The 23,716-nt window shown below is 38.9% G+C and overlaps 1 protein-coding gene across 3 annotated transcripts in view; it reads left to right on the forward strand.

Annotated features, from left to right (window-relative positions):
• Nucleotides 1-23,716, forward strand: part of HDAC9 (histone deacetylase 9) — a 344,873-nt gene that overhangs the window by 291,613 nt on the left and 29,544 nt on the right. For all 3 annotated transcript variants that reach the window (XM_072153802.1, XM_072153804.1, XM_072153803.1), the window contains 2 exons: nucleotides 17,384-17,515; nucleotides 20,277-20,392. In XM_072153802.1, the coding sequence (XP_072009903.1) occupies nucleotides 17,384-17,515; nucleotides 20,277-20,392 (248 nt within the window). The remainder of the gene's footprint in view (nucleotides 1-17,383; nucleotides 17,516-20,276; nucleotides 20,393-23,716) is intronic.

The following is a 23,716-nucleotide window of genomic DNA, read 5'->3' on the forward strand; positions in this document are numbered from 1 at the left end:
AGGCCTATCACACTCACTAACTGCATGCAACTTACGGCAACCTGTTTCTTATCCGGGAAAATGCTTCTCTGCAGTCCCACTGACTTTGGACTTTGTATATAAGATGGTAGCATTTTTAAAAATGATTTTTATTCAGTTCCCTTATAATAATGGCTGGACCATTAAACAACCTCTTATGTCACCCCCACATCCTCATAGTCTGTAAGCTCTTGCAAGAAGGGCCCTCACCCCTATTGTTCCATATGTCTGTTATTACTCTGTAATATCTTATTTTAATTATATATGTTCCCCAAAATCTGTACAGCGTTACAGAATATGATGGCACTATATATATATATATATATATATATATATATATATATATATATATATATATTATTATTAGTGTGCCAAACTCTTCCTTCCTCTATTCTTCCTTTCCATTCCAATTTTGGTACATTTTTTGACTATAGCTGCAGTTTATCATTTGTAGCACCAAAAAAAAATTGGGTAAATTGAAATCCAACATGTCCATTCTTCCTTTCATATCTTTTTAGTGATAATGATTTATCATGCAATAATTTGATAAATAAATGAATACCTTAAATGAATATAAAAATTTATATATTTGGTGAAAACTGTTTCGTTATGTGTTTTTGTTGATAAAATTTACACACCTAAAACACTAGTATTTAAAAATAAAAAAAAAATAATATTGTCAGTGCTAAACTGCGTTCTGGAAATAAATGGAAACTCTCAATTAATTTCTTTAATGAAAATTAATTTTATATGTGAAAGACTTCAACACGAAATGTTATTTTCTGTCGGAAAGGAAAATATTTGAGTTTCTCATGAAAAATTGCACAAGCTTTATTCTCTGCTGTTGGTGTCCTCATGGGAAAGTCATATAAATGAGAGTGATACCTCCCCGTTGGTTTTAGCTGTTAGAAATTCTAAGCACGCTGAAATTGTACATAATTCTCTTCCAAAGGAAATAGCATTTCAGTAGTTTTTCCTCTGTGCCTCACTGAGTTATGGTGCTGCAAAATTATCCCTGTTAAATGACTCTACCAGATGGGAGGATGGATTGTATATTTGGTTAATTAAGTTGTAGGGGACTGGAATAATATCCCCAAACATCGTGACTGTATCGGAGAAACATGAGCAATTAACATCAATTTCCAATTAGATTGTAAATGCAATGTTAAACAGGTGTCATCTGTGATTGAATTAACAAGACAAATAGACTTTCTAACTTCAAAATAAATACATTAAAAATGATAACTTTTTCCCATGCAAATAGCTGGAGTAAAGCAGTCCAACTCCGTGATTTATTACACTCTCCTATTGACAGTGTATCGTGAATAAAGCCGTGTTTGATGTATTTGTTATATATTCTATTAATCGGATATATGATGAAGCTGCAAAAAAATTCTGTATAAAGTCTAAAGCAGTGAAATTTTTGTTACATGTTATCAATTCTGCTTTCTGAGTTTCTTCAGATTCATTTAGAATTTCTATAACTTTCTGAACCACCTTTAGATTGTATGGAGGGGATTTGTGTGGACCTATATTGTACAGCAATTTCATAGGAAAGAATACATAGGGTTTTTTTTCAAATTTTACATAAATCCTGTAAATAGTGGAATTTTTAGTTTTTGGACTTTGCAAAGTTGTGTACTTGCTCTTCTTAATGGCCATTTCTTCTTACAGAATAATGACCCCCCCCCCAATATAGTGCTAAACCCATTCTATACCGCTGCATGTATCACTGGCTATAGCTCATTAACATGGAGCCATATGCAATCCAAAATAAAACATACTGATACTTCAAAATAGGAATTTTTATGGTGCCCATACACCTTCAAAGGTGGTTGGCTAAACACAAGCCAATAGTTGGTTCTCCGAACTACTACATAACCATTTACATTTGTTTAGCTGAGGGTGTGAATACCTTGAATGGGGAGCAAGAAAGTGCCAGACTTAATGGCAGCTTTTAGGGGAATATAACTACATTTTTCCTATATCCATTATCACAGAATAGATAAGTACCGTGTTCATCTCTATATGACCTCCATACATATAAGTAATAGCCAAGTTTGCGTGACATTTATTTAATAGTCCGAGAACCTTAAGTGTTAAATGTTGGCCGAAGGGGTCCAAATAGCAAGAAAATATACAATTTTCTAGTATTAAGGTTCAAGGTAATGTTTCTTTGGCTGAAGGTGTGAATACCTTGAATGGGGAGCATGAAAGTCCCAGACTTCTCAATGGGTAGCTTTCAGGGGAATATAACTAGATTTTTCCTATACCCATTATCACAGAATAGATAAGTAGCATGTTTATCTCTACATGATCTATGACCTCCATACATATAAGTAATAGCCAAGTTTGCGTGACATTTATTTAAGAGTCCGACAACCTTAAGTGTTAAATGTTGTCCGAAGGGGTCCAAATAGCAAGACAAAATACAATTTTATAGTATTAAGGTTTCAGGTAACGTTTATTAGTGCATACAGTATATGTTTATTGGTAAGGTAAGATATGTGGAGATACTTTGACATATAGGGGCACATTTACTTACAAATTCAGACAGTTCAGTGAAAGTGCATTGTCCATGTATAATGCTGTGTGTGGCGATTCACTAAGATTGTGCGCCAGAAATCATTAATCTGGCACTTCCCTGAACAGACCAATCTTTTTTGTGGTGCACCTTTAACATTAGGCGTGCGAAACAATTAGAAAGTTAAATACAGCGCTCGATCCGAATCAGTCGGACCGTCTTGCTGCCTCCTAATATGTGTCGCATGGAGGCCAGCGCAGCTGCATCACATAAGGGTCATGTGCGACACAATAGCAGCGCAGACACTTCATAAATACCTGTCCAAGCCGAATGTGAACGGTGCAACAAAAGTGCACAGCACGACCCTTAGTAAATGTGACCCATACAGTAGTATGTAATTCTATGACGGTTCCAGCCATGTGAGTGTTCAGTGCCGAAACAACCAGTTTCACATGAATGGAAAAATTCTCTACTACAAAAACTGTTTAAAAGCTAAGAGGATTTTTTTTTACTGGGTGGATTAAGATATAATCCTATTAATTAAATCTCATTATATTAAGAGCATGACTCTGGTGCCTTATACTTAAACCTTCCTAAATATCTACATTATATAACAGGAACAAGCATTTACCAGTGTAAGTAGTGTACTGTTCACACAGTTCACCTATTTCATGTGCTATCTTACTACTAGGGTGAAAATGAAGAAAAGAATAGCATCAAATACCCCCAGGGAAAGGGCAGCACTTCTGTAATTTGTACTTATGAAGAACAAATGTATGTCTTTGTCTAGGAAGCATATGGTTTCATTGTGTAACCTTCACACATTACGGCTAATGGTGGGTTGATTACTAAGGGTTTCACATTTACATTTTATTAGTTAATCGCCCCCTTGTCTTTTAAAAGAGCCGGGTGAGTTTCCTGTGGCTTCATTGGAGAAGATCCTCTTTGCACATTTCAAGATGGAACTAGGGACTGGGTAAAAGTGTTTGTGTAGGGGGAAACAGTAAATCATGATACTTCTTGCACGGTTGTGACAATGTGTATGATTGTGCCAGTCATTCGTTGTAGATTGTTAAAAGAGATTTATTTATTATTTGTTGTAGTAGATCGAAGAAAATCTGCATTGTGTGGAGTTGTCAGAAAATTTCTGAACCAACATTACAGAACACATTTCATGTCCCCAAAATTTTCTGAATTATTCAGATCAATAGGTTAGCATTATACCTTAGATATTAGTTGTTGGTCAACCACTTGGTATCTGTTTTCCCATCCCATCTCCATAGACGTGGACAATTGGCTTGGCCAATACTCCAAGTGTTCCTAATGGGGAATATGTTTCTGCCAGACAAGTTTTCCATCATGACCAAACCTCCATTCCCCCATATGCATAGATAGATTATAAAAAAGGGCATAACTTGAGGAGGTGCTGGTGTACAAGTTGCACCTCAGCCAAGAAGCTTTAGATTGTTCCTTCCTCATGTGAAGAAGCTAGTACTAATTCTTTAAATTAGGAAGCCCTGTACAGATTTTCAATCGGGAATAAAACAAACCTGGAATATCATTTTATAGCAAATGGTATAAAACAAAGAAAAAATTTAATAAAAGGGAGGGCACTTATGTTCCTAAAAGCAATTTTTCTTCTTTTATTACATCAAAAAGAATAGAGTACAAGTGATGTGCAGGTAGCCCCAAAACAAAGAGACAACAGCAGTTTTGCGCTTACTGCACTTCTTCCGGCCTCTATAGAGGCATAAGTAAGCATAAAACGGCTGTTGCCTCTTTGTTTTGTTGCTACCTGCACATCCTTCCTCCCACTTGTACTCTATTCTTCTCTGTGAGTATGTATACTTTTTGATGCAATAAAAGAAAATTAGCTTTTTGGAAGATCGCTGAGTGCCACCTTTTTCTTCCTTTTTTCTTTGTTTTATGCCCTAAGTGGACACTATATTACTGGATACGCAACACAACGAACAACCTGAACATCTAACATTGCATGGACCTCACTTATTTGAGTTTGAAGTGGACCAGTATTCATGACAGTGGGAGTCCCCCTTTTTTCTCTGTTTTAGCTATTTTATAGCAAATATTAAAAAAAAATCTGAAAATTGTGAGAACAAATATTGCTTTTGCATATCTTGTACTGATTCTTAATTATAGTCTGTAGTCCAAGAGCCACACTCACAGTTCTGTTCATTGTTTTCGGAAACAGTTGGCAAACTTGTTGTCAGACAGTTTCTGCAAAGCTTACTTAAATGGTGTAAAGACTTAACTTCCCAGAATAAAAATTTGGGCAGACATTATGCCAGCAGTGGTGGTTTGAGGAACAATAAATAAGGATAAATAAGGTTAGCATTCCTACAAGGTAAATAGGTAAGCCAATGTATTTGAAAAGATATAAACATTTTTTATATGAAAAATTCTAAAAATAAACTATAAAATGTAGCTTATGGTCCATGAGTTAAGGTCACTGAGACCATGATGTACAGACATGAACAAGAAGTAAGACTGGTATTATGGTTGTCATCTCTCGCTGCCAATACTCCACAGACACAATCTAGAATCCAGATTTCAGTTATGCCATTTTTCTACTGTATATTATTCTAAGTCTGTCAAGGTGTGATGAAACTTTCCATCTTTTCCACGACATACCTACTTTGTTCTACTTCAAAAAAGTGGTAACGTGAGTGGTGGAAAGAAAGAAAAAACATTCAATAATGAGAACAAACTGAAAATTTAGAATTTTGTATATGAATATAAATGAATTAATTGCTTTATCTCTATATAACTCCCAGAAGACTAGTCATTTGTCTATGGTACCTATATATGTTGTGCTGTTTGGTGGTAAAGATCCACTTCTGAAAAAATGATTTACACTATGAGAGTCCTTTGTCATTTTGGAGAAGAATCAATTTCCCTGTAAACCTGAGATGACTATAGCATTCCTTCAATTTAAACAAGAACTGAAGCATGCATAGTCACATACCTCAGGACCTAGAAATGTTCTTTGGTGAACGCAAGGAAATAATAAAATAGAATTTATAATTGTCTGTTTCAGTAAGAGAGGGAACATCTGGAGGACATGTCTCATGGTGGACTCACCACAGCTGTGCTTTAATCACTATTGACTCATATCTACCAACTGACTATAAAGAGATTTGGTATTTTGAAATATGGGAAAAAATAATTGTGTTGTTATTTTTTATTGTGGAACATCAATATTATTATTAATAATTAAAATTAATTTATGATTAAAATAAAAAATACAGCAATATTTTTATTGCATTCGCACTGCACTGGACCTTGAGACCTATGGTGCATCAATATTATATTTTGCATATTCATAAAACATTCTCTGCATTCAAGTCCCAAGGGACTTGAATGCAGGGGATTTAGTGCCCTTTAAAGCGCGGCCTCTGAATATTTAACATAGTTTACTTATTTTTAGGATTCAACCTGCAGGACCACTGCTAGTAAGCGTGATCCAATGGTACAAGCTGCATTATCCATTAGTTCAAATAAGATAATTTGCCTTGTTAGCAAGTTTTTGAAAGAGAGCTGCTGCTCCTTCATAGGGCTGATTGACCACCCTCCCATCCACAGATAGGGCTTCTCTACCCATGTAAGTTGCATCATCTCCACAAATTAAAGGGACAAGACGCAAGGCAGAGCCCAACCACAATATACGGAGAATAGGTTAGTGTAATCAATGGTGAGGCTTTGTGCAAGCGCCGGAGCCACATCAAGCTGCTGACCCTAGCAGCACAAACTAGAAGCGCTCTGTCATGTCAAAGAACAACTTTTTAGATTGAGTATTTGAAAAAGAAGATAAGCTTCATCTAAACCATATCAGTCTAGCTGTTAGATCTGTAGATATGCAAGGAATAGACATATAGCTCAAGGAAAATATTGGGTAAGATAGATGCTAAAGACGGCACTGCGGAAAAGCCATAGGTATTCCTTAGTCAATACTTAGAATACTATATACATCTTTTCTACAGTGGAAGTCATTGGCACACATTTATAAAGTAAATAACAATTGTGGATACTGAACATTGTGTTAAAATAGTCATATACAGCTGTATGTCCCTGCAATCTTATTCATTTGATACATCAACACAATGGGGGGATGTATCAGGGCTTGCACGTATGAAATTAGGTGTACAAGCCCTTAAATAGGCAAACAGACAGAAATTGCACCTATTCACCCCCTTACGCCACCAACACACCAAGTGGACATGGAGTTGCGTGAAGGGGGTGCGGGCCATGGCTGTTATGGCGCAGGCTAATGCTAATGCAATTCTACACCAGGCTGGAACCAGGGGGCGGGGGGCACCATTTAGTACCAGCATATGATAATAGTGTTCCTATATATAACAAATGATGTATCTTGACAAAGCTTTATTTTTTAACAAATGGTAGGGTTCTATTTTGCAGGGTAATAGATTTAACTAGATAGACTCTTTCAGCTTCACCATGTGACTATAATAAGTCATTGCATAAGTAGTTGCAATTGGAGCCGCTAAAACCCCTTTTGCTTTACCACGATGACTATAACAGTCAAATCACAGGGTGGTGAACTCCATCCAAGTGTTTCAGTTCGAAGAAATTTAAGGATGGGGAGGAGATAAAGCAAAGGAGAGAATTCCACATATCCTTGTAATTAATGGGAGTTTAGAATATTTATCATTGAGGTGATCAGATTTCATATTAAAACTCTACATGTCAAATAAACATCGGTGTTTCTCCAAGAATGTACAGTAATAACTGTAATAAAATGAGCTATTTGTAAAAGTCTCCATTCTATCTTCAAAGAAGAGCTATGGAGCTTCCTGGATCTCGGGTTACCTATGTCTAATGCAGACTCTACAAGAGGTCCTGCTTTCGCCTCTACCCCCCACCCCATTTCCTGTCTTTTTTCATTAAGTCCTGATTTGCACTTGGCACACATCACAGGGATACAAAGGTAGGAGTTGTTCTCCATCCACAGACCATCAGAAGCACCATGTCATCTGCCTCTGACACAGGAACTGACCACAAACATTGTTTAACATAAAACAGTCTACTTGAACAACCTTCTTCAGTGGTCTGGTAAATAGTTCAATTTATAGCATAACATTGCTGCAGAATTTCTTCATTTGTTCCCTTGTGTCCATTTTTTATTAGTCTATGCAACCATTTTAAAGGGGTTTCCTGCGTTTTTTATTCTGATGACCAATACTTGGATATCAGTCTGTGCCCGATTTCCTGTACTCTCAATGATCAGATGATTGAAGGGGTTGTAAAACTCAAGCCTCTTACTGTATACTGTATAATTTTATTCACTTGAACTGCTGAAGAACCAGATGACTGGTGGACATCACAATCAATAAGAAGAGGCTCCCTCAAACTGATCAGCAGGTGGTGAAGGAGTCAGATATCAGATGATCTGATATTGATAACCTATTCATAAGTTAGAGGCTCAATACATAATCTCAGAAAAGACATTCAGGTTACCATATTCATAAGACTGGCCTACCAACTGATATTTATGGTGATGTCCTAATCTGCCCCTATGACACATGTTGGGTAAAGAAGAATGGGACATGCTGGATTTTAACAGGCTTGACCCTACGTTCTCACTAGAGTTAAAGGGGTTATCTTATCTGTCCATGAGCAATTGCCCTGCCAGGATCATGATGGTATTCATGCATATAAGGTCCTGGCAGGGTGATTGTTCATGGTCAGGTAAAAATCACATGAACCTCCATCGGCGATCATTTTATGGACAGGAAAGTCTGTCTGATGAGGTAAAAGGCAGGATGCTTCACCTTACATATCAATAAAGCACTGCAAAACCTTTAATAGATGTATATTGGTAAATAAGGCTCTGTTCACATGATTGAGGTTTGTCACTGTCAGTTTTGGATAATGAGTAGGTCACGACATTGTGGATTTTATTACTGATTAAACCATGACTTTGTTCAGTCTACAGAACTTTTCTGTCACTATCTTTGAAGGACATCTGCCACCAGGATGGAGGATTGTAAACCAAGCACACTTATATGCTGGTATGTGCTCCCTCTGGTAGGATCTGCTCTTCTTTTATTGTCTTATGCCCTCGTTTTTACAACAACAAAAAAAGGCTTTTAATTTATGCAAATTAAGCATAGATGGAGCATGGAGCTTCTCATGCTCATTTGCATAATTTTCTTATAAACAAGGGCATAGAAAACATAAAGAAGAGTGGATCCTTCCAAAAGGGGCACAAATCTGTATGTAAGTGCGCTTGGTTTACAATCCTTCATCCTGGTGTTAGATTTCTTTTTACTTATATATATATAAAGAAGCAGGAAGGATAAAGACCATGGAAATATATCAAACATAGTAGACTGCCAGGCATGTTGTCTAGCAACTCAATAACCAGTCTGCGAGGTTCCGGCATACATTTACACATAGCTTAGTCAGTTTATAGGTCATGTTTGGCAAATATTTCAAAGTCTCTTGTGTAAATTCTTGTATCCACCATAATACTGAACATTTCTGCAAATATTTTCCTTAGACGTGTTCTAATGGTAGTTATTTGTCAAGAGTATTATTTTAACCAGTAAGTAGAGTTGTACATTTTTGAATAAATATTTTTCTAAAATACCCTTTAAATTAGGTAGTTACATTGTGTAAATGATTCATGGACGTAGAATTTCATTATTTTATTTCATAATATCTATAAAGTACTGTAGATATCATCTCTCTTCTGACCTAAATGACACAGCATAGTTTATGTGATTTTTTACATGTACATGCGGCGAGAGGTCCATTAACTTTGTATGGGATGTTATAATCTCCCGTAGGAACAATTATACAAGGATTAGGGTTCGACTATTCATTTTTAATTCTGTGCTAAAGGAGATGGAATAAGAGTTCATAGTCTTTCAGAACTTTTGTGTTTGACATCCATGTGAAATGGATACTGAAAAAAGTGGGTGTTTAACCCGTTAAATGACTCATTCAGTGCAGCCGCGGCATCTAACCTGCCTTCCAGGGGTCTTTCCCCCACGATTGCCCCCCTCCCCTCCTAGATAGGGTGGGAGGTTGACCTATAGGACTTGAGGAAAGCCCTTTTAATCCTCACGTCCCTGCAATCTTTACCAAACTTTTATTCAGTATATATGTAAATTTCCGTATGCGGCTACTTGGGCGTGGAGTAGCTGGAACTGAGGCCACAAGCGGCGGCAACTCCACGCCCCAGTAGCCTTTTTGTTCCACCTACCAAAATATTCGGCGAGCAGCTACGACTGATGATCCTGCGGTCTGTGCATGCGGCTCCGGGTTTGGATCAATGACTGCGCAGGTGCGGGCCCGCTGTTCTGTGCATGCGCAGATGGAAGAATCCTCAAACGAGGGTGCGCAGCTACGACGAGCTGCGCACCAAAGATTTTGGTAGGCGGAACAAAAAGGCTACCGGGGGGTGGAGTAGCCGCAACGTGTGGCCTCAGCTCCAGCTACTCCACGCCCCAGTAGCCGCGGCTACCATCAGAGTTGCCGGCGCCCACCATCAGGACGCCGGCATAAGTTTTTTATTTTCTCATTTCTGTATTAATTATTCTCCTAATGATCCCTGAATAAGGGGGAAACGCGTTGAGGGTTATGTATAGAACAGGAGAAAAGACAATGCATTGTACAAATCAGCTGATGCATCAATAAGCTCTGTATAGACCTTAGACTAGTGAGAGTGTTGAGTGGTTTCCCAATATACACTAATATAAGGGTGACTATTGAACCTTAGTCCGATCCACCTCAGCATCTCATATGGTCTCCTCGTGTGGTGCACGTTTTTGACTTGGTCGGTTATGCATTGATTGCGGGCCAATACCTACCTAGCAATGGTTGCGACCCCACGAGGAAGGATATATATATATGTCTTGTGGGGTGGCACATATAGTGACAATTCACTGATAGTGATCTCTTACTCCCTACTATTTTAAATACGCCTAATAAAGTTTATAGTTTTATCTTCTTTCCGTTACTATCAATGATCAGTTTGAGCCCTATACGGAAATCTCCTACCGTGAAGTTTTTTTTTTTTATATTATGTATTAGTAATACAAACGTAACTTTATTCATGTGCTCTCATCTTCAGAAAGCAGAGCGCTCGGGTTCCCGGTATCACGTGGACTCAGGAAATGTGTTTATTTAAATTCATCAAGGGAAAAAATGTCTCTGGCAACAGCAGGTTTTCATTGTAACTAATTGACCATGGGCTGCTGCGGGGGATACTAATTTCAGTAGATATGTACACAGCAAATAAAAAGGAAAGACTGAGATAGAAGTTTTCATTGGAAAAACATGTGCACGCTTTAACATAAGGAATAACACATGTCAGGATGTGAGCTGGAAAAGATGCTTCGGATCAGGTGCACCGAGACAGATAGAGTCTAGTCCACTCCTGCACCTGCAAAAAAGACGACTATATAAAGTCATGAAAGTCAGTGAAATGACAGACTGCTTCTGGACATAATATGGGCCATCATAACACCTATAATTTATGTGCAACAGAACTAGCAGAGGTCCAAATATACCAAGCACTGGCCATAGAAATAGTATTATCCGATGGAAGACTTTTAGATTTTACGGCAATATTACAGCTCCCATGTGAAAGTTTATTAACTAGGCTTTAGTGGTGGTAATAGTTAATTGCAAATTGTATATAACAGACCTCAATATAAGTTTTTTAAACTTAATAAATATGTTTATTGTTTCTGAGTATAACTTAAAAAGTGTCTTCTAAATCCAAATAAACACAATGGGGCATATTTATCAGGACCTCTGCGCAACACCAGTGGCTTTTGCGATTATTTGCCCCGATCCGGCACCTTCACGCCAGTGACTTTTCATACGAGCGCCAGTGTATGATAAATATGCCCCAATCTCTTTAAAAACTGACAATACTGCTACATATGGTTTCCGATATTTTTAGGGGGTACACATCATAATTTTTGACCACTTGTGGACTGGAAGCTTTGATATTTTTATCACTTGTACAAATAATCCCCGACCCCGATAAGAACACCGGACTTAGTCGACTCTCTGCCCACTGTGACCTCCGGTGATGCTCCCTGGATGCTGGTAATTTACTAAACTCTAGCCCCAGGCTGCAATACTCTACTGTAAAAGTTATTACCAAAGGCGTCTGCAATGAAGCTTTATTGTTTATCCTTGTTTCCATGTAAGCTCAAAAGTTTAAAAATCCAATTGTCACAGGAACCAAAAAATTTGTTGTGAGGAGTCACACTTACAAAATATATCTGTTCCAAATTCAGTTTACAGTCTAGGAGGATGAGGGGGTGACACAAGAGCTTACAGTCTATGAGGATGAGGGGGTGACACAAGAGCTTACAGTCTATGAGGATGAGGAGGTGACACAAGAGCTTACAGTCTATGAGGATGAGGGGGTGACACAAGAGCTTACAGTCTATGAGGATGACGGGGTGACACAAGAGCTTACAGACTATGAGAATGAGGGGGTGACACAAGAGCTTACAGTCTATGAGGATGAGGGGGTGACACAAGAGGGTACAGTCTATGAGGATGAGGGGAGTGACACAAGAGCTTACAGTCTATGAGGATGAGGGGGTGACACAAGAGCTTACAGTCTATGAGGATGAGGGGATGACACAAGAGCTTACAGTCTATGAGGATGAGGGGGTGACACAAGAGCTTACAGTCTATGAGGATGAGGGTGACACAAGAGCTTACAGTCTATGAGGATGAGGGGGTGGCACAAGAGCTTACAGTCTATGAGGATGAGGGGGTGACACAAGAGCTTACAGTCTATGAGGATGAGGGGGTGACACAAGAGCTTACAGTCTGTGAGGATGAGGGGGTGACACAAGTGCTTACAGTCTATGAGGATGAGGGGGTGACACAAGAGCTTACAGTCTATGAGGATGAGGGGGTGACACAAGAGCTTACAGTCTATGAGGATGAGGGGGTGACACAAGAGCTTACAGTCTATGAGGATGAGGGGGTGACACTAGAGCTTACAGTCTATCCGGATTAGGGGGGAGACACAAGAGCTTACAGTCTATGAGGATGAGGGGGTGACACAAGAGCTTACAGTCTATGAGGATGACGGGGTGACACAAGAGCTTACAGACTATGAGAATGAGGGGGTGACACAAGAGCTTACAGTCTATGAGGATGAGGGGGTGACACAAGAGCTTACAGTCTATGAGGATGAGGGGGTGACACAAGAGCTTACAGTCTATGAGGATGAGGGTGACACAAGAGCTTACAGTCTATGAGGATGAGGGGGTGGCACAAGAGCTTACAGTCTATGAGGATGAGGGGGTGACACAAGAGCTTACAGTCTATGAGGATGAGGGGGTGACACAAGAGCTTACAGTCTGTGAGGATGAGGGGGTGACACAAGTGCTTACAGTCTATGAGGATGAGGGGGTGACACAAGAGCTTACAGTCTATGAGGATGAGGGAGTGACACAAGAGCTTACAGTCTATGAGGATGAGGGGGTGACACAAGAGCTTACAGTCTATGAGGATGAGGGGGTGACACAAGTGCTTACAGTCTATGAGGATGAGGGGGTGACACAAGTGCTTACAGTCTATGAGGATGAGGGGGTGACACAAGATCTTACAGTCTATGAGGATGAGGGATGACACAAGAGCTTACAGTCTATGAGGATGAGGGAGTGACACAAGAGCTTACAGTCTATGAGGATGAGGGGGTGACACAAGAGCTTAAAGTCTATGAGGATGAGGGAGTGACACAAGAGCTTACAGTCTATGAGGATGAGGGGGTGACACAAGAGATTACAGTCTATGAGGATGAGGGGGTGACACAAGAGCTTACAGTCTATGAGGATGAGGGGGTGACACAAGAGCTTACAGTCTATGAGGATGAGGGAGTGACACAAGAGCTTACAGTCTATCAGGATGAGGGGGTGACACAAGAGCTTACAGTCTATGAGGATGAGGGGGGGACACAAGAGATTACAGTCTATGAGGATGAGGGGGTGACACAAGAGCTTACAGTCTATGAGGATGAGGGAGTGACACAAGAGCTTACAGTCTATCAGGATGAGGGTGACACAAGAGATTACAGTCTATGAGGATGAGGGGGTGGCACAAGAGGTTTGTTTCTACCTGAATTATTATTTTCTATTATACATTGTATTCCATAACATTTTGATGGATATCCTTTGGTTAGCAGTACATGAGAAGACAAATATTCAGCTCGGCATGGTTGACGATTTTATCTGATAATATTGGCAAGATGTATGCTAAAGATTATATGTTACATGTAGCCAATTAGACAGATGTAATATTTTCTTCTTGGTCTTTTTTCAATTAGTTGTCAAGTATCAGTACAGGATTTCCCTCTTCAGAATAACTGAATTCTGAATAAAATGGACCCTCATAATGATATTGATGGCCAAAAGGCTAATGTGGTTTTCCTTCTTGGGTCCAAGGGTGAAAAAGTAGGAACAAATACTAGGCCATTTTTTAATTTGCTTTATTGACGCAACAAACTGATCACACCATCATAAAATGTAGACAATCAGATATGGCCATTAAAAGAATCCCCGTAAAGTTTCCCCAGTTTCCATAAGCGAAAGTCCAAGAAAAAAGCAACAGCCCCATATCCCCAACCCAACATAAAGCAAACACACCCTGGTCAAGTGGTGGAGGCAGAGTAATAATAGCGAGGTACAGTGGCTTAGTGGTTAGCTTTATAGCCTTGCAGCGCTGGGGACCTGGGTTCAGATCCCAGGGTCAACATTTGTAAAAACTTTGTATGTTCTCTCCATCTTTGCGTGGGTTTCCTCCTGGTCCTCCGGTTTCCTCCCACACTCCAAAACATACTGGTAGGTTGATAAGATTGTGAGCCCCATTGGGGACAGGGACTGATTTGGCAAACTCTGTGTAATCTGTGTGGGCTATATAAAAGGAATTACAGGCGGTCCCCTACTTAAGAACACCTGACTTACATACGACCCCTAGTTACAAACGGACCTCTGGATTTTGGTAATTTACTATACTTTAGTCCTAGGCTACAATTAACAGCTATAATAGTTATCAATGGTGTCTGTAATGAAGCTTTATTGATAATCCTGGTTCTTAAGACAATCCAACATTTTTAAAATCCAATTGTCACAGAGATCAAAAAAAAATTTTGACTGGGGTTACAATAATAAAGTATACGGTTCCGACTTACATACAAACTCAACTTAAGAACAAACCTACAGACCCTATCTTGTATGTAACCCGGGGACTGCCTGTATAATTATTATTATTATAGAGTCACAAGCACTTACACCAGATACTCTTACTAGTCCTTGCTTACTAGTGCTTACTGTCCGTGTCTGTCCTTTCCTTTCCCATCATGTATTACACTTGTATTGTAGAAACAAAAAGAAAAAAAAAAGAAATCAGCAATTTAATCACTCTTTATGGGTTTTTTTCCCTCTAATTATTCCATTTACTTTAGAGTTAATCTGAAGGTAAAAAAAAAAAAAAAATCTCCGGAATATTTATGTGTTCCCTCTCTTTCAATTCCAGATTGAATGTTTTCATTTCAATAATTTATGTTATGCAAGGTTACCTTCTCAGCAGGCAGACAAATTCAGAGACATGAACTTATAAAAAAAAAAGAAATCCTACTGCTGATGTGATTGAAATGCAGAGTGAAAAGTGTATGGTAAAAATAGGAAGGCAATCAGTGCCACTGGGCATGAAACACATTGACACATAAGTTCAACATCCCTCTGGTGAATACTGAACAGCTTTTCCCTCTGAGCTGAGGGACTGTATCTCACATTAGGCAGTCGCTGGTATGGAAATCTCCTATGAAACTGATCTTAGAAAAACATTAAGAGAATGCACAGATTTCCTTTGAGGAAAGGGGACACTTGTTTGCTCGTAAATATATAGAAATATTCGGTCATTTGTCAGGTATAATCGAGGACAAACTCTTCATGTATCACCCTTTTACTGTTGGGTGATGATGACACAAACGCCAATTGAAAGCAATGAATATTGATGCATATTTTTTTCAGTATTTTTGCCGGTTGTAGTGTTAGTCTTTGTACCACCTGCAGTTTTGCTGCTAGCTTTTAATTTTCTAATTAATATAGTAACTTATGGCATCATACATAAGACTTACTTACAGTGAAATGTTATTGAGACAGCTACTAAAAACGATCTACGAGAGGGCTAATACATCTGTGTGGTTACAAAATGTGCGGTTTCGGCGGCCATCCGGGAACCAAAACCCCTAGTGGATCCATAGTCACCCAAACCAACAAACATGTTTGATGCTGTCTGATGCTTTACCTTAAAAATACACACAAAGAAAATTTAATGTTGATGGTTCTCACCCTCTGCCTTTCTATCTATGAAGAAGAATTTGTTCTGGTACCATATGTAGGACATAAAGGTAAATCTCAAGTCATTAATATTGAGACTAACGGGGAGGGCACAATTTTAATACAGCCCAGGGCCTATGCTAGTCTTAATCTGCTCCTCGGCTAATGGGAATAGAGTGTAAAACAAACAACTTTACATCACAGTAAAATTTAATTCAGGGTGTTTTTGGAGAGAGGGCCTTTGAGAGCTTTATAAAAAGAGAAAACATTCTGTTACGATTGTCCTAGGACAGTGGTGGCGAACCTATGGCACAGGTGCCAGAGGTGGCACTCAGAGCCCTTTCTGTGGGCACCCAGGCCTTCACCCCAACACAGAGTTTGCTAGATAGGACTCAAGGCTTTCTCCTGTGGTCCAATACAGCCCAGGATGCGCCATGCTCAGCACTATTTTAAAGCGACATCCTTGGCTACCAGGACTACAGGAGGAATGAGAAAGTGTGGATAGAGATGGATTGTCATTGGAGCTCCTGTTCTTGGTCCCCTGATTCTTCCTCTTCAGGGGACCCTAGGGAAAAGCTACAATCCAATGTTCACCATCTTTCTATTGTATTGGTGAACTCAGGACGCCAATGTGATTAAAACCGGTTATACAGCAGGGATCAATAAGATACTGCTTATATTGTCATGTTGGCACTTTGCAACATATATGTGGGTTTTTGTTGTAGCTTGGGCACTCTGTCTCCAAAAGGTTCGCCATCACTGTCCTAGGATATTCACCTTGCCTGTCTCTTCAAAATCCTCCATGCTTTCTGGGTCCTCCATCTATCTTACCTATATGTACTCACTGATCCCTGTCCCTTCTTACGGAAATGTGACCATTTGGCCATATTCTGGCCACAGCAATGACCAGAAGAGGGACAAGTAGGTACAGTAATGACCCAATGTTTCTGTTTGGTTTTGGCCATACAAAATGGATGTATTGCGGCATTGGCGGCTAAACAACCAATCCGGCAAATTGATGCCCCTAGCAACTAGCAGTTGCCAAGCATAGTCATAGCTAGTTTCTAGGGGCATCAATTTGCCGGATTGTCTGTTTAGCCGACTATTCTTGGTCCCACATCCAAATCTGAACATCAGGTCCACTCATCTCTACAGGTGACCCAAAAAAGGCTGGAACAAGATTAATGAGGAATCAGAGGGTTATGACTGGTACAACTATTTGAACAACCATTTTAAGTTTTAAAAAACATGACACACATAACGTATGTGTATAACTTTATGACTGTTGCATTAACTTACTTTTATTTCCATTATTGCTTTGTAACAAGCAAAACAGATAGAGAAATATGAAATGTGATATCATATATAGAAATATGTATTACCGAAAATACAAAAATAACAGATGCCAAATCTATCAATGCAAAAAACAATGTGTATTATTTAGAATAATTTGCTAAATTAAAAAAAAAATGTATTTCAGCTTCGGAACCCAACCTGAAAGTTCGGTCTCGATTAAAACAAAAAGTAGCAGAGAGGAGAAGTAGCCCTTTGTTGAGAAGAAAAGATGGAAATGTCACAGGTTCCTATAAGAAGAGAATATTTGAGGTGGCAGGTACAGTATTTATATATCCTCTAAACTTCAAAAATCTTATCTGTAATATATATATATAATTCAACAGCTCAATGGATACATTTTAGGCTCAGTGATGCAGTTTTTTTCACATTGAGCCTGGATGGACCTTTTATTTATGTATTGACACAGATAGGGGCAGAACAGTGGCAGCCTCCCCACTAGATTGATAGCGTGTTATTATGACCTTTGGAAAACTACTTTGTTTATCTTTGGTGACACAAGAACAACCCAAATGGCCTCAGTCTTGTAGGAAAAACAAGACCCCGTTTACTTATTATTCCCATGGATTTTCTATTTTCTATATCTCCCGATTTTTTAAGGATAGCCACAAACATTTCTAAATCTGAAAGTTTGAAGTTTGACCTCTCATTTCATTTAAATATACATATATATATACATATATATATATATATATATATATATATATATATATATATATATATATCTTCAACTCCCTTTTACTTACTTATTCATTTGTTAATTCCTTCGTTAATAAATTCAGGATCACAGTAAAACAATTATACAAAAAGCTCTTAAAAAAAACCTCTAAACTCCATTTAACTACAGGTTTTTATTAGGAAATTCCCATTACTTTGGTCATTTAACAAAATTTGAAAGGCTTTCACTCTCCATATCTTTGAGCACTAATGTCCTCTATCTATCAAAACCTACGACTATACAAAATCAACATGACACACAAATCCCAGTAGTAGGGAAAAGTAAGTCAAGCATGAAACTACTGGTTCCCATGTTTTTTTTTCTTTTACCGTCTGGTCGCCATATGTGACGAAGAGTTCTGTGCACCAGACTGACCACAAGCTGGGTGCCACAGGTATTCCAGATGGCCTGTAGCATTCGTCTAAGTTATTAATAGTGTGAATATGGAAATGAGCTCATACAGAGAGTTATATTTCTATTCATCTACTTTGTATATTATTTCATGTAGTTTTATTTATTCAGTGATTATTTATGTTGTGTTTTATGGTTTGATGGTATCAGGAGTGAGTGGTAGTTAATTTTTTTCATATGTTTAAACACAGCAAACATGTTCTACATATGCTACTGTAGTATTACAGCTCCAATGGTCCAGTAGGTTCTGTAAAGTCAATTAAAGGGGTTCTTCAATTTCAACAAACAATTGATACTGTTTGTGTAATGAAAAGCTATATAATTGTCCAACATACTTAATGTATTAATTCCTCACAGTTTTCTAGATATCTGCTTGCTTTCCTTCTATAGGAAGATTATATGTTTTCTTCCACTGGATAGAAACCTGTCCATGGGCATGTGATGGACACCCATGTGCATGAGCCATTACTATCACAGAGTTTAATCAGAGCCATATGATACTAATGGCTCGTGCACCTGCATGTCCATCACAAGGCCATGGACAGATTAGTCTCCAGTGGAAGTAAACATATAAGCTTCCTATAGAAGGACAGCAAGCAGAGATCTAGAAAACTGTGAGAAATTCATACATAAAGTATTTTGGAAAATTGTATAACTTTTCATTACACAAACCGTATCAATTATTCGTTGAAAGTGGACAACCCCTTTAATACTCTCAGTATTGATGCTAACATGCACCGTACAAAAGTGTTGAGGCCAGTGAATCACTACAGCTTGTGGATGTTTGAAATGTTAGAATTCCACAGAAGTTAACATTTAAGATTGGGGACCAATGGACCAACACTGATTACCTGTTTGCCGGGGACTAAATCAACGCTACCAATTATTTTTAATTGTAATAGTCCTCCTCATCAGAAGGTATCTAGACTTTTGACTTGCACACTGGCCGCTCAAAAATATAACACCACCTACTCTTCAGAAATGGAAAATGAAGACTAGTTCAATGGTCTGTTTGTTTTTCTTGTGGTATTGAGTATTAAAACAGTTTTCAAGGGTATCGATATTCATTATCTCAGAAGATCATCAATATTGGGTTGATGGAGTCACCTGGGACCCATACAGATCAGCTGCATCCAGCAGTCATGTGCATTGGATGACAAATAAGAAATGGCGGAAGTCCAGCTCTGTTACCTGTTTAGTGACTGACACCAGAAACTGCAGCAGAGAACTCTTACTCCCTGACCCTAGTCAACAGCCTGTCCCTCAGCTAAATCAGTTTCCTACACTGTACTGAAGAGACGCAACCATGTTGAAACAGTGCTGTCTACAGTTGGGAGTCAGTTCTTCTGAAATAGATATACTGGTTTGGCTTTAATCCCACATCAGGTCATTAGGCTTCCTGAACGTCATGCTTGATGGTAAAGGGGCTGCCTTTCAAGGTCGCAAAAGAGGTGTGGCTTTCATTGTCACATCTAGGAAAACTTATTTGCATATTATTTAGCTGAGATCCTATTCACTTAAAATGGAGCACAACTGTACTCCCCAGCACTACAATGAGAACAGAACTAGATTTTAATCAACTGAACAGTGGGGGAACCAGTAATCTAAGAACCAGTGTTAGATCTAATTTTGATGGCCAATTCTAATAATAGGTCATCAATATTATTATCATAGAAAATTCTTAAACCCAAGGGGGAAATTTAGCAGCAGTAGATTTGTTGTCTCTATATCTGAATATTTTACAGTCATTTTAACAATGTATTCAAATTTGTAGATTATATTGGCTTAGCTTTTATTGTAAATTTGCTTCTAAATCACAGAACAAGACATATTCTGCGCCAAATTATCGTTGTTACAAAAGTTTCCACGCTTTTCTTTTATTGTTTTCCAGAGTCATCAGTCAGTAGCAGCTCTCCAGTATCGGGACCCAGTTCTCCAAATAATGGACTAGTTAGCATGGGTGTGGAAAACGAAAACTCTGTTTTGCCAACAAACTCTCATCCTGAGGTAGGAGATGTATCTTGTATGTGACATAACATGTACAAAAATTCACATCCTAATTCTGCTATATTTATTATACCTTTACTGTAGTTTGTATTGAATATAATGTTATGTATGTGATTTCTTTTGTTCAGACATAATAACTTATCACACAAAGAATTTATGAAGGGTGCAGCATAGCATGTAATAAGGCTGTAAAACTTTCAGAAATACTATTATTTTTCTTCTGCATTGTATCTGAAAAAAATATCCCCAAAATCAAAAGGTACGAATCATGTCATAAATATGGTCATAATCAGCTGAATTGTGTTGTGATATTATTCATAAGTACTCATGAGCAGACCCAAACATTCTCAATGCGGATCATTGTCCCCGTGATGTCATTGACCAATCACTACAGCAATCACGTAGGGAGCACCAAACCCGGATAGAACCTTTAGGTTTGGGTTCCCCTGAACTGGAAATTTACCAGATCTGCTCATCCCTAGTCATGAGCAATGTCATTGTTAATGAAGTTTGAATGTTGTTTGAAAATGTTTTTATAGATTAACAGCATGGTCCGTTGAAAATGAACCGTGTGCTGGTCAAATCCCATTGACCGAAAAATATGATGCAAGGACTCAACTCCATGTCTGCTGGACAGCAGCATCAGCAAACATCTTATTTCCTGAAGATGCCCCTTTCCACTACACTGTCCTCAGTCTGTGGGATCTGGTCATCACATGGGAATGTTCTCATGGACCAAGCAAGTTTGTGTGCACGTAGCCTAGGTGAGAGCCATAGAGACATGTTGGAAAGTTTTCTCACCAGAAATACCTCATTTACAGTGGATACAGAAAGTATTCAGACCCCTTTACATTTTTCACTCTTTGTTTCATTGCAGTCAATTGGTAAGATCAAAAAATTTCTTTTTTTTGCTCTCTGTACCCCATATTGACAGAAAAAAACATAAATTGCTAATTTATTAAACAAGAACATATAACATGGTCATAATTATTAAGACACTTTGTTCAGCATTGAGTAGAAACACTTTTTGAGCTAGTACAGCCATGAGTTTTTTTGGGAATGTTTTTCGCACCTGGATTTGGGGATCCCCTGCCTTTTCCTTGCAGATCCGCTCCATTTCCCTCAGGTTGGATGGTGAAAGTTGGTGGAAGCCATTTTCAAGTTTCTCAGAGATGCTCAATTGGGTTTAGGGTTTTGGGTTCAGTCAAGAATGGTCCCAGAGTTGTTCTGAAGCCAATGCTTTGTTGAATCTTTGGCCCAGTCTGAGGTCCAGAGCACTGTGAAAGAGGTTTTCATCAAGGATATCTTTGTACTCGGATGCATTCATCTTTTCTTCAATTGCATCCAGTCCCTGGACCTGAAAAACACCCCGTAGCATGATGCTACCTCCACTTTGTCTCTGTTGGGATTGTATTTGGCAGGTGATCAGTGCCAGGTTTTCTCCACACATACCACTTACACTTTACACCAAAAAGTTCAATCTTCATCTCATCAGACCAGCGAATCTTATTTCTCATAGTCTGGGAGTCATTCATGTGTTTTTTTGCAAACTGCATGAGAGCTTTCATATGTATTGCCTTCCATCGGCACACTCTGCCACAGATGGACTCCAATGAAGGAGTAGAACTATATCAAGGAGGATCAGATGGAATGGACAACAGGTAAGTTAAATATGTGTCACAGCAAAGGTTCTACATTTCTGGGGTTTTTTAGCAAAAAAAGAGAACTTTTTCATCTTTCCAATTGGCTGCAATGACACAGAATAAAAAAATTAACAAGGTCTGAATACTTTCCGTGCCCACTTTACATGAATAATGTTCAGTACGCTGTGTTGCAACTGGCAGCATCAATGAAGTAATTCTGACCATTGTTCATAAAAAGAAAAATTATTTAGTAACAATTTTATGTACTGTTAACATGAAACTGTTGTTAAATAATTTCATTATAAATTATGTTAGAACAAAAAGCATCCCAAAGCACTTTTCTTAGAGGCTGAGACCCAAAAAGGTTCTGGCCCCCCCATATGTTTATGTTGTGAACTCCAAGAAATCACATTATCCAAACATTAGAAACAAGGGGTTATTGCCACATCATCTAATAACAAATATTTTATTAAATCCTATTAAAATTCATATCACAAATGGTTAAAAAAGAGTATATTCCAAAATAATCAGCCAGAAATTTCATAGCCGCTGTGTAAGCCCCAAAATCAACTGTAGAATCATCCAATTTTTATACACAAAGTAATCCCTATCAAATATAAATTGTACCACATCCAAACAGTCACAGATTACCATATATACCCGAGTATAAACCAAGACCCCTAATTTTAAAACAAAAAACTGGAAAAACCTATTGACTCGAGTATAAGCCGAGGATGGGAAATGCATTGGTCACAGCCTCCCCAGTATATAGCCAGCCAGGTCCCTGTAGTATATAGCTCTCCAGCGCCCTGTAGTATATAGCCTTCGAGGGCCCTGTGGTATATAGCCTGCCAGCCCCCTGTAGTATAAAGCCTGCCAGTCCCTGTAGTATATAGCCTGCCAAGCCCCTGTAGTAAATAGCATGCCAGCCCCCTGTAGTATACAGCCTGCAGCCCCCTGTAGCATATAGCCTGCCAGCCCCTGCCCCTAGTATATAGCCTGCAGCTCCTGCCCCCATGTAATGCCTGTAAGAAAAAAACAAACAGTGTACTCACATTCTGACCCCCCCCCCCCGACAGATCCTCTTCTATACAGCGATGCTCCGGCATTGATTCTGTGCCCCCTCGTCGTCCGTGTCAGCCGCTTGCTGACATCATAGTGTGCTGGCGCACATAGCAGAACGTCAGTGTGCAGCTGACATCACGATCCCTCCGACGGAGCCGATGCCAGAGCTTCTCTGTATAGAAGAGGAGCTGCAGGGGAGGTTGGAAGGTGAGTACACTGGTTTTTTGACTCAAGTATAAGCCGAGGCAAGATTTTTGACAGCACATTTTTTGTTCTGAAACACTCGGCTTATACTCAAGAATATATACGGTATATCATAGTTATTGTGATTAGAGAGAGAAAGGGTATTTCACTATTTAAGGGGAATCAGGTAAGTTGTATCCTATCAAATCTTATTAGGCTGGCTTACCCATATTAACACCAGTATGTCCCGGCATCCCAGCGCGTGTTTCGCCCATGGCTTTCTCAAGGCTACACAAGGTCACAGTTACTTAATTAATGCGGCAGGCTGCATCCATGTCAAAGCATTTAGTTGCACCCTAATAGATTCGCAGAAGAGTAGCGTTTAGGTGTGAAAACCTCATAAGTAGAAAAAGAGGTGTTTCTCTCTGAATTT

The sequence above is a fragment of the Engystomops pustulosus genome, chromosome 5 (assembly GCF_040894005.1).
Source record: "Engystomops pustulosus chromosome 5, aEngPut4.maternal, whole genome shotgun sequence".
Taxonomy (NCBI): Eukaryota; Metazoa; Chordata; class Amphibia; order Anura; family Leptodactylidae; genus Engystomops; species Engystomops pustulosus.